This window comes from Cariama cristata, unplaced genomic scaffold (assembly GCF_000690535.1).
Source record: "Cariama cristata isolate BGI_N322 unplaced genomic scaffold, ASM69053v1 scaffold14873, whole genome shotgun sequence".
NCBI classification, from domain to species: Eukaryota; Metazoa; Chordata; class Aves; order Cariamiformes; family Cariamidae; genus Cariama; species Cariama cristata.
In genome coordinates this window covers 36,868-48,813 of record NW_009609052.1, presented here as the reverse complement: position 1 = coordinate 48,813, position 11,946 = coordinate 36,868, and the positions used below count along the sequence as shown (strand labels likewise).

General features: G+C 35.2%; 1 protein-coding gene across 2 annotated transcripts in view; it reads left to right on the top strand.

Annotated features, from left to right (window-relative positions):
• The first annotated feature begins 929 nt into the window (after positions 1-929).
• Positions 930-11,946, top strand: part of REPS1 (RALBP1 associated Eps domain containing 1) — a 29,142-nt gene continuing 18,125 nt past the window's right edge. The window contains exons 1-5 of one of the 2 annotated variants that reach the window (XM_009697400.1): positions 930-1,060; positions 1,535-1,697; positions 1,995-2,058; positions 2,920-3,074; positions 8,330-8,451. In XM_009697400.1, coding sequence (XP_009695702.1) covers positions 1,040-1,060; positions 1,535-1,697; positions 1,995-2,058; positions 2,920-3,074; positions 8,330-8,451 — 525 coding nt within the window. In that variant the 5' untranslated portion in view covers positions 930-1,039. The remainder of the gene's footprint in view (positions 1,061-1,534; positions 1,698-1,994; positions 2,059-2,919; positions 3,075-8,329; positions 8,452-11,946) is intronic. The other variant, XM_009697402.1, reaches the window with a different exon arrangement.

Genomic DNA, 11,946 nt, shown 5'->3' with positions numbered 1-11,946 from the left:
TAATTGGTTTCACAACTGCTGTTTAGATTTAAGGAGTTCAGCATTTCTTTTAGGAGACAAGGAATAGACTAGAGTCCTGGGATTCTTCTAGACTTGTTCTAAATGGTTTGCTTTCCCTCTGATCCGAGTTCCTTAAATTTTTAATTTGCAACTGCAATTTAAGAGAGTTTTGAGGGAGTTGTACATAGAGCAGTGGGTGGCCACATCTTTCTATAGTTACTTCATCATTATTTTAATATTAAGTCGTTGAACATCAGCAGTATTTCACAAGTAGATGATAACAAGGCGCTGAGTGAATCTCAATTATTGTGTTCGAGATAGTTAATACATAGCAGATGTCAGCACTCTATATGGATGCCTTTTATTATTCTTGGCTTGTTTTTAAGTGACTGAGTTAAGTTAGTCTGTAAATAATTTAGAAAAAAATTATCTGTGCCAAAAAGCCTAATTCTTAAGAGGAATTTCCAAGGCTTTGTTCTTTGAATGGCCAACTAGAAGTTTAATAATAATGATAATAAAATTGCACGCTAATACGTCTGCCACTTTTAAATAGCTGTTTGTCCATACAAGTGTTGCTTATTTCAATTAATTGAAAATGTGGAGTATTAACTCACTCATTCAAAACCCATTAAATGGGTAAAACCCAACTTAGGTTTTACACATGTTGCAATAAGCTTGTTCCTGACTTCTGTCTTTTTAGTGCGGATTTAAGCTGACCTAATATAAAAATCTACAAGAGTGAGTTGTCAGGAGGTGAACTTTGTCACCTTGATGCAATTTGGTTTTCATTTTCTTCACCATTCTACAAGTGTGTATCTCCATGACAGGAGCGTGTGTTTCAGGATTTTTTTTTTTATTACTTTCTGTATCCATAGTTCTTCCTCAGTTTTCAAGGTTGTCTTTTGAAAAGGAAATGTTTCTTCTACTTTCAGGCTCATCTGCTTCTAGCGATCCCATATGGTCTGGCCATTCACCACCACCTCATCAAGAAAATTGGGTCAGTTTTGCAGATACCCCACCAACCAGTGCTCTTTTAGCCATGCATCCTGCTTCTGTCCAGGTGTGACACTTTATTGGTATTTGATTTGCTTCATTCAGATTGATGTTGCAGTCCTTTTTTTTTTTATGATTTTCATTGCAGATGTTCACTGTGTATCTGTGCTGTAGTCTGTTCAGTGCTATTTACCCAACAGATACTTGTTTCATTGAGTTGACTTCATTTGGAATGATTAACTGAGAACAACTAATTTAAAAAATGTCAACTATTATGACTTTAAAAACATTGGTGTTTAGCTTTTTTGCATATGTGCCATACTTTTTTTTTCTGCTTACATACCTGCAGTCATTCCTATCCATATATATCAGTGTGCAAAAATACCCTGTTTTTACCTTGTAGATGCAATCTGCTGATGGTTTCCTGCAGTTTTTAAACTACTGCGAGATTTAACTATGCTTTATTTTTTGAAGGCAAGAAGTTGAGAATTCATAGAAGCATTTTAGGTAGATAATACTGAGGAAAAATATTTCATTTCAGGACCAGACAACAGTACGAACTGTAGCATCAGCTACAACAACAAATGAAATTCGTAGGCAATCAAGTAGTTATGATGACCCCTGGAAAATAACTGATGAACAAAGGCAGTATTATGTTAATCAGTTTAAAACCATTCAACCTGATCTAAATGGATTTATACCAGGTAAGTTACTCTTTAAAAAAATATAATTGTGGGTGCAACAGTTCTGTTAGAAAGACTTTGTTGTGTACTTAGGTTTGCATACCATTGTCAAGAAAGTTCTGCATTTTGCTGATAATGTTCTAGTAAACTCCGGTGTAATTCAAGAAAGGACTTGAAACTAATTTCCTTCATTTAACCGTAGTAATTGGTGCCATTTTTCCCAAAACCTTTGCTAAATAGCTCATCTCCTTTACCCTAACTCTAAGTCTTCTGATGATATAACTTGCTTTATTAAAAATGGTTGTTGTAATTTTTCAGGATCTGCAGCTAAAGAATTTTTCACTAAGTCAAAACTACCTATTCTTGAGCTTTCTCATATTTGGTAAGTCATGTGTTTTTTATTTGGGATAATTATTTAGAAAGATGACAGTTATCTGGCAGTCATCTAATAATCTACTTACTAGAAGGTGTTATTAAGTGAAATTTCACTAGTACTCTAGTATGTTCAATCCTACTCATATTTATGCCAATATTACTTTAGTGGGCTTTAATGGGTCTAGGCTGGCGCTATTTACAAGGCTTTTTGAGCTTTTGAGGACATTTCAAACACTTCAGAGTAAGAAGTAATGTATTTGACGTTCTTATTGTTGAAGATATGTTTAAATTTAAATAATTCCTTGTCTGTATCTGTTTATTCAAGTCTAAGTTTAAATGAAATGTACAGATGCAAATATTTTTAAATGCAGTTAGTGGGACTTGATGACAAATTAGCTTTGACTTGGTGCAAAGCTAGTATTTCATTGTATTCTGGAATTTGTACTGAATCATTGCATGCTGTCATTAAATGGCTTACCTTGGCAGATTTTACCTTTCTTTCAGTGTAATGATTTCTAGCTCGGGTATTTTCCCATTTAAAATAAAACATGTTGTCTCAGCACTATTGTTTCTTTAGTATACTTTGCCAAAAATCTGAGGCCAGTAATATTGTGTAGTACTGCTTTAAATGCATTAAAAACCTGGAGAGATAAAAGTGAATTTAAATGATCTTTAAGCTCTAAGAAATGTTACTAATGAAAGCTCATCTTCTTTGAAGAGTAAAGCATGTAGTGTTAAATAGTGTTTAATAGAGTAAAATGAACTACAAAGTGTATTCTTTGATCTTCCAAGTAGGACAACAGAAGTATGTCTTTTGGAAATAAAATAACCCTAAGAACTTTTATTTATACTAAGTTCTCCTTTTCAGGGAACTGTCAGATTTTGATAAAGATGGTGCACTGACATTGGACGAGTTTTGTGCTGCATTTCATCTGGTAGTTGCTAGGAAGAATGGGTATGATTTGCCAGAAAAGTTACCTGAAAGTTTAATGCCCAAACTGATTGATTTGGAAGACTCGACAGGTAAGACATACTTCAATGCAAATTTCACTGTTTTCAAATAATGGTATCGTTGTTACAGTATATCAGCAGATACTTATAGGTTTGTATGAGCATAACTCATTATTGGTATAAGTTAAAGCAATATGCAATTTTTAGAAATTTGAATCAGTACTCGGAGCTAATCTGAGCACGTGCTTATTTGTTGTTTAGGAAAGGTACACATATTGACTGTTAAATTTGGAAATACTGCCTGTGTCCTTTAAAACAAAATTGTCACAGTATGGATTTTATTTATGATCAGCTCTTGTATTCAAAATTCCCAATCCAGCTATACTTCAAACTTGCTTTCAAACGAATATGCTTTCTGTTCATCCTCATTTCTGAAAATACGGTGTGAGTTTCCAAGTCTTGAAGATACTTAGAAAATATTCCCAGATCAGTGCTAGAGGTAGGACTGTAGTTTAAAAGTACAGCATCAGTAGCACGGATTTTTTTTTTTTTAATTCTACTCTTGACTTGGCAGCAGGATTTATCCTCCAATGCTTTGGCACTTAGTCTTTGCATAGTCCTTTACCTTTGGATGCTCCCGGATGAACCATTGCATGTGTGAGCTCTGCTTGTTAATATTTGCCAAAAACTCAGTCCCGTAACTGAAAAGCAAACTACTGGTCCATGTAAAAATGGTGTTTAAAAACAGGATGTTTGTGGCCATCTTCCTTTTTTATTTTAAAACAGATAAAGGAAACTGAATATTTTAAAACTGCTTTGGATTATTTTTTAACTTGGTAAGTCAGGTTGTACTGCGCGTGCACAGGTACTATGATTTCCTAGAATTTCATTTCTTTTTTATAAAATACTTTGAAGGAGGTCTCTTCAAACTGTGTTTGTAGGATCTCAAAGACTTTCATCTGGCAATTATTGATGAGTTCTTAAACCAGATACTGGGGCTCTTACTACTTCTGCTTTAATAACTAAACCTTTTTTGTGAGAGTAGCTTGGCTCCTCAGAAAACCTTTCTAACAGCAGTTGGCCGCAACTAAAGTGTTTTCAGTAGGAGTAAGCATTTTGCTATGGTGAAGACCTAAGAAATATCTACGATTAATTGGGTGAATACCTAGCAAGTGTCTAAAACCTACCCATTCTGTCTATTTTTGTGTTAAGGTGATGGCCAAGCAAAAATCTTGATGGGAAATGGAGTAATATTTATTTGTGTAAACCATTGTTAGTTTTAAAAAGCCAAAACCAACCCAACAACTATGTATGTACCTGACCTTCTACTGCCTTTATTGGTAGTAGATTTCAAGGCTTTTACCGTTTAACTGAAGTTGTCTAGAAACTTTATAAATTGGACATTGAACTGAAAAGTGTTATGTGTATGTTCATTGTTCTTATTTTACAGGGAACTTTGTTAATGTAAAACTTTGATGTATTTTCATGAGGCACAAAGTGGTCTTTAAATTTGAGGAAAAACTACTTTTAAAAGTAGGAGGAAAAAAAAAAGATTTTTCCCTCTGATATTAAAAGGAAGTTACTGTGTTCTAGTTAATGTTAAAAGGTTAAAAAAAAAGTTCTGATTGATACTTGATTCTGCTGTTATTAATAGCTACAACGAAAAGTAATGGTTCTTGTGAACTTGTTGAGTTTTATACAATTAACTAGACATTATTTTTTTTATTTGGACCACCAGTATTGGAAGTAGGTCATCTTTTCTAGCACCTAACATGATTTATCATCAAAACTTCTATATTGAACAAACGACTTCAGTAGAAGTTATTAACATGGTTATAGTTTTACTTTGTAGTTACAACAGTCCGAGTCTCCAGTATACATTTACTATTTTAATCTAAATTAAAAGTTAACTCATAGATTTTCGTGGACTAATGTGCATGTTAAATTACATGGATTCAACTTGAGGACTGTAAATCAGCCTAGAAAGATTAATCAGTTAAATTTCTGTAATGTTTTCTGTTTAGTTCCCATAAAAGCTGTATTTCAATAAAGCTTGCTTGCAACAGCCTTTTCAGAAATAGAAACTGGAAAGTGTGGCACAGTCTTTTTCAGTGCACTTTTTTTGTGGGATGCAACTTTCTCAAAGAAATTGTTAATGATCTTCTGCTGACTGAAGCTTCAGTGTGAACTTTTGAACTGTTCAAGAAGGTGAATTACTTGAATATCTTTTTAAACTGATTGCAAGATGTTAAACTTTATTTCAAAAGTGTTAGCAATACCGTTATTAATTCTGTCCTTTCGTTAGAAACTTTCCCCTTGATCTTCCACGCTTCTGCTTTGTGCTTGAAACTTGCCATCTCTTTCCATTTTGACTTTTGAACTAGTGGCCAGCAGAAAGAAAAGTAACAGCGAGCTCCCTGCGCCGCGTGTCTCTGTTCAGAGAGAGGGGGAGAACAACTCTTGTGGTCTGCTCTGGCAGCCTCTCCCTCATCAGCCCCTGTGAATCTGTTCTGTGACCCACTGCAGACTTTCCGAACCCTTAACCTAGTGGTCTGGTCTTACACCTGGCTTCATGACCAGGGATACAGATTTCTCTCACATGACATAGACCTATTGTCTAATAAAGCATCTATGTAGTTGGTCATTTTTCTGGTACAGCACTATTCCTGTACAGAATTTTAGTAGAAAAAAATGTTAAATGAGGTGCTGATATCTTTCGGCTGACAAGGGAGACAAATGAGGTGGTTTAAGTTCTTAGAATAATGTGGTAATTCTACAATACGTTTGAATGGGTTTAGTATTTTGATTTGGATTATATGCTTCAAAGAATTATTTGGATTGCAGCAGCTTCACTTAAGATTTATCATGTTGTGGTATTTGTAGATAGACAATGTCAGCTCTTCAGAATGGGCAAGATCTGTCTCCGTAAGAAAAGCCTGTAGGAGAAAACTACAGTGAATGAAAATGGGAGCATGAAGTCAGGCACTTGTACAAATACTTCTCTTAAGTGCTTATACATTTATTTTGTGAATTGAATACTGTCAATAGCATCTGCATCTGTCTTGGCAGAATTTATGATCTGCAGCTGAAAAGAGTACTAGTCTGAATTTCCTCTTACGTAAATAAATGTGAATATTTTCCTTTAAACTCAACAGTAAAAGCTGCCAACCCTTTACAAAACTCAAAGCAAGTTTTGCTTTTCTGTGAATTTTTTTTTTGTTTTGGCTGCTGCAACAATGCCATTTCTTTGTAAGAAAAAGAATCTGCCATGCTTTGCATCTTATGCAACGTAATCACTTTAACACCTGAAGTTTTCCATAGGTGTCTTACGCATGTTTCTTGTAGGTATTTGCAAAATTCCTTGAATCACAGGTAACTCTGTAGTGTATCCACAGCAGTTTTCAGCCTTATCTTTTGACCTTGTGTTTAACACTGTTGGTTCAGTTATCTAGTGCCTGACCACTGAAATGAGAATTTAGAGTGTTTTTTTAACTCGTTAGAAAATTTTTATTCATAGTACACTTCAGAGCAATTGATATGCAATACGCGTTCCCAAAACATTACCACTGGCATATTTTGAACCTAGTGTATTATTTTGTGTACAATGACCAGAGCATGTCATCTTCATTGCTTGATGACATCATTGCACCTGTAAATATCAGTTTGATGTCGCCTATTTTTTTATTGCTAGATGCTTTTTGTCTGAAGCAGGTATCAGGTGCAGTTTCTATCTGGAATAATCTATAAAGCCATTCTTCTCAAAGGACAGTAGTATGAGATGCTAGGTGATGGGCACAGTTTTGGGAACATCGAACCTCAACCTGATGTCTTGCTATTTACAGGAAGTTTACAAGACCTTTGAAATTTTAATGAGTTACTGGTTTCTGTGTGTGACTTTTTTCATGTCAGTAGCACCTCAGCCTCCCCTGGCCACAAGGTGGGACAATTAATTTCTTTCTGGACTTCAGTGTTTTGGCTATTCTTTTTAGACTGTGCCTTTGGCTGCCCCCAGCAGCACTTCGGAGACAATAATGGGTTATTGTTGCTTTTCAAAAGTGCAGTTGATCACCATTGACTAATCAAGTGTTTCCAGTTCAGTTTGACACTGGATTTGTTACGAGTTTCTTCTGAATGGAAGACAGCAGACAGAATATTGAGCTGTTGTAGTAGAGGAGCAGGCTGCAGAGTTCAGCTCTTCAGGAGCCTGAAACCAGTCCTTTTTATAAATTTTAATCAATTTTTGGTACAGTGTATCACACATTCTTGTGGCAGTAGTCTTCAAAAACGTATCTATCAACCAGTCCTTTTAAATGGTAATTTAATTAAACCATCTTTCCTCTTGTGCAGTATTTTGTCTTGTTCAGAGTTTTAATTCTTTGTACTACAAACATCTAGTTAATATGTCTAGCTACTTATCAGTCACTTTTAGCTGTTCCTGTTACTTACATTATACAGTTGTAATCTGAACTTCAGTTTTTTGAGGCTTTCAGTGTATTGCTTTAGCTTGTATTGTGGTATCTGGCAAAATAGAAGACACTGTAAGCAGGATTTTACTGTGCTACCAGAATGCTTAATCTGCTGTTCAGATTTACTTTACCCAAATCTCTTATAGTTTGAACACAACACAAATAAGTGTGCTGCATCATGAAAATTTGTACAACTCTGAAGAAGGAATGTTTCTGCAGGGGACTGTACTTGTTGAAAGCTCAGCGAAAACTGAAATAACAGTAACAATGTACAGTTGCAATGTGACAGTTGCTAGGCTTGTTCCATTTGCAAAATGTGAATGGAAACATCATTGTTTTAGTAAGGAGGCTTAAAAGTTAAAATATTCTTTGGAGAATGATCTAGGGAATGGTTTTCTTCATCTATGTTTTCATATTTTGGGTTTATGTTTGCATTGTTATACTGGTTTTGCTTTAACCTTTCATATAAGGAAGTATTTTATTCTGTAAGGTAAACTTCTCAGTGTTGGATTTGATGTAATAAACGTTAGTGTGTAGTTAATTTTCTCATAATGTAAGAAAGAATTATGTTTATTTCTACATGTAATCAATCTAAAAATTCTATTTAGAAGGCAAAGTACAGGGAGATAGTATGGTACAGAGCAATCTTCAAAGTCCAGTTTTCAGAAAGATCCTCAATAAGAGTAGCACCTGATAGATAGTATATTTGACTTGAGTGTTTTTTGTCTACTGGTAAGTATTTACTTGGAAAAGATGAAACCAAAGGGTACTTTGCACTTTCCATGAGATGTGAGCTGCTCTTCTGAGAATAAACTGAATGCAATTCATGATTTTGGTTTATAGTAATTCCTGTCATTTCAGAAGTTGGGGAACAGACTGGTGAGGTAGGTTACTCCAGCTCTCCAGCAGAAGCACCTCCAAGCAAGTCACCATCAATGCCATCCCTAAACCAGACCTGGCCAGAATTGAATCAGAGCAGTGAGGTTAGCACTTTTATTTAAGAGTTATTTCATTGCCAGTCAATAACGAAATTGTGTGTGCATCCATAATTCGTCATAAATGGATTGTTGATCACAAATTGTGAAAAAAGTTAGCCGGACAATAGACACAGGAAGGTTTTACACATGTTAAATTGTAAAATAGGTAATGTTTTCCTTCTGATTTTTCTATCTCATTGTGAGATGAGCTACTATTTAAAATGTTGTCATTAATGCTAATTAAGCTTTATATTAATCACAAAATTATCTCGTAGCATTTATTGGAAAAGTAGAATGTATTCCTGATTTTTTTTCATTTAGGACAGGTTTTTGGTTGGGGTTTTTTGTTACCTCTGAAGAGCTTTTATAGCCAACACATTGGCAGAAGTTCAAAATAAGTTTCTGACAGATCTGGACATTGAGACTTATTTCTGGAGGTAATTTTACCCTGAAATATAAAACTATCTCACCGATAATGTAGAGAAGTCATAGTTCTGGGTTTGTTTCAGAAGCAAAGACTCAAAGTTGAATCTGAAGTCAACTGTTGACTAATTTTATTTAAATTTTTCATTTTTACTGTTATGTTCTGCTGCTTTGTCATCCTTTACCATACATATTTGCTATATAAGCAGTCTTATGTAGTAAAGCTGTATTTCGTCAGAATTTGAAACTGAAGTTACCAAACAGGCTTTTACTATATATATATTCCTCCTCCCCGCCCCCCGCCCCAGTCCATTGTTTAAAAAGCCTGTAAGGGATTGATTCCTAGAGTTTTTCTTGTTGTCTGTTTTTGCGTTAGACTTAGAATAAACCAATGTTTTATTCTACTTCAGAGACTTAAATGAGATCCTGACTGCAACCATACTACAAAGATGATGTGGGCTTATTTTTCATTATAAGGGGAAAAAAAGGGGGGGCAAAGTATTGAAATTATTTTTGGAAAACTTTTTAATAACCTGAGACTCTCAAGAAGAATCTAAAACTTGCTTTAACATCTAAGATAGTGCTGTCAGTAGCTTGAGTATTATCTTACGTGCTTCTCTTATTGAAAGAGCTTTTTGTGGCTTGCTTCTTTCTTTGTTAGACTTCAAATGAATAGAAGATTGGTAGTAAAAGATTTAAACAAACCAAAGGATAGTCAGTATGAAACAGAAAATAAACACGTTTTTAGGATTAAAGTTAGGAGCCGAGGAAATTTCCTTCCTCTCTCCGGAGGAGGGACTTTACAAAGTCTGCTGTTCCTCTTCAGGGCAAATGCTAGCCTCACAGTGATGTCCTCACCAAATTAAAAAAGTAGGAAATGATTTAGTGATTCTTAGTTGTTCTGTTTGACAGAGTGACTCTTAGACTGCTGGTAGAAAGCTATGTCTTAGGAGGGAGGTGAGCAGATACTCAGTTGCTAAAAAGCTGTAAATGTCTGCAACTGTATTAAAATTTGTATTGATATATTACGTCATGTGTACAATAAAGATTTAATAAGCTAAAGATTTGGTAAGCTGCATCGTAATCAAACAGATTCCTTCAGTGTCCAATGCAACGCAAACTGATTGAATAGGGTCATTGCACTACTGGAACAAAGATTGTGACAAGTCTATCACCCAAAATCTTGTCTTACAAAACTGAATTTGTCCATTCAGGTAGATAATGTGGTATTTTCTTTCTGAAAATATACTAAAACTTTAAGAGGTTTGCAAAAGTTCTCGCACTAAATATACTACCATATACTAACTATACTAAAGTAAGAGTTGAACACTTAGTAAGTGTTAAGAGTTTGGTTTTTTGTTCTAACACAAAGGAGTTTCTGATTTTTTTCAGCTATATTGCTATGCATGCTTCTTGCTCCTCAGCATTTTCTTTTCAGCATGAGTCAGGTCAAAGTCCTCAAGGTTTTAATGCCATGAAAAAATTTCTGGTATTACTGCAGGCACCAGTCTTAATTGTTTCCTCTCTTGAGCCTCTTGTAACTGTCATCAACAAATGAATTGCTTGGAAAAGTTAGGCATCTTTAGATCATCTCACTTTCCAGGCAGTTGCATCCCTGTTAGTTTCAAAACTGTTGGTTACTTTGTTCTTTCTAGCTCATACTTGATTTTTAGACTCCAGTTGCCAGGCTCAGTTGCTGTAAGCTCACAAGTCTGGACCAAGGCATCAGTCTCAAACCAGAATAAAGAGCACTGTGAAAATCCACCTAACTCTGGATACTACATACATACTTCACATTCATCTCTTCACTCATCACTTCTTTCTCCCTTCAGACATCTTTTCCATTCAGTCTCAAGGCTAAGCACTTGTTCTGAGACCTTAAAAAAAATGGAAAAGCCTACTAAATTTTTGTTGAAAACAGTCTAGTGTCATATGGTCATACTAGATTTGACACAGGTATAGAGATTTGCTTTTGAGTTCACAACTGTTACACCTTGTTTCAAATATCTTGGTGTTCTTTTATTAATGGTTCAGGTTGCTGTGAGTTGGTTTCTAGTAATTAACCTTTGGAAAGTATTTTTGAAACATTTTTGCAAGTCTAGAAGACAAGTATTTTAGTTTCAGCTAGTAGGAGTTTTATCCTAGTAAATCAGTTGTATTGTCAGTGCTCTTAAACCTTGCACAGAGTTTGAGATGCAGTCTAGTAAATCCTTAATATATGTAGCTTTCTATTAACTAGGGAATTAGCAGTAACTAGCTTCTGGTAGTATTTCAGGACAGAGCACAATAGCATGTTCCCCAGAGCAGTCAGGAGGTGTTGGTGTTCATTTGTCCATGCCCGGCTAGGGAGCCTGAGGACAAGTAATAAATCTCCTGCAGTTTGGCTTCAGATGAGTAGAATAAGAGGTAAATTTAGCATTTATCTCTAAGAAATATTATTTTAGCATTGATCTTAACTGTAACATAGATGCTATATGCCTTTATGGAAGTTTTGAAAGATGAAGAAACTATTTCTGTAATCAAATGGTCTGTTTGCCAGTCTCACTGGTAACTTTGAAGCCAATAGCCAAATCAAGTTTAAAAGGGTAGTGGTAGTCCTAAAACAAATATTAATGCGTGTTTCTTGAAAATGAGCAGCTGTGTAAATGGAAGAGGCCAAATCAGGGGAAAGGCTGGCAGAACTTGGCCAGTCAGCTTCTGACTTAATGAAAACTGGCTCACTCAACCGGTTGGTATAGCTCCGAACTACTTGCAGTGCTGCCTTTTCGTGAAGCAGTAGTGACACAGAGATGAACTGTTTAATACAGGGAGTGGGACAGAGCAGGTAGGAAGGGAAGCCTTATTTCCTTACTAAAAAGGTTTCCTTAGATTTTTGTCCATGAAGGGAGTAGTTTTGTGTGGTTTTTTAAAAAAAAAAAACAAAACCAAAAACACAAAACAACAACAAAAAAACCACCAAACCCCACAAACCAAAAAAACCCAACCACCACAAAAAAAACCAAGCAGAAAGAAAAACATGCCCCAAACCCCATATGAATAGTATCCCATAACCTTTGCCTTTAAATTAAAGTTTGAAAT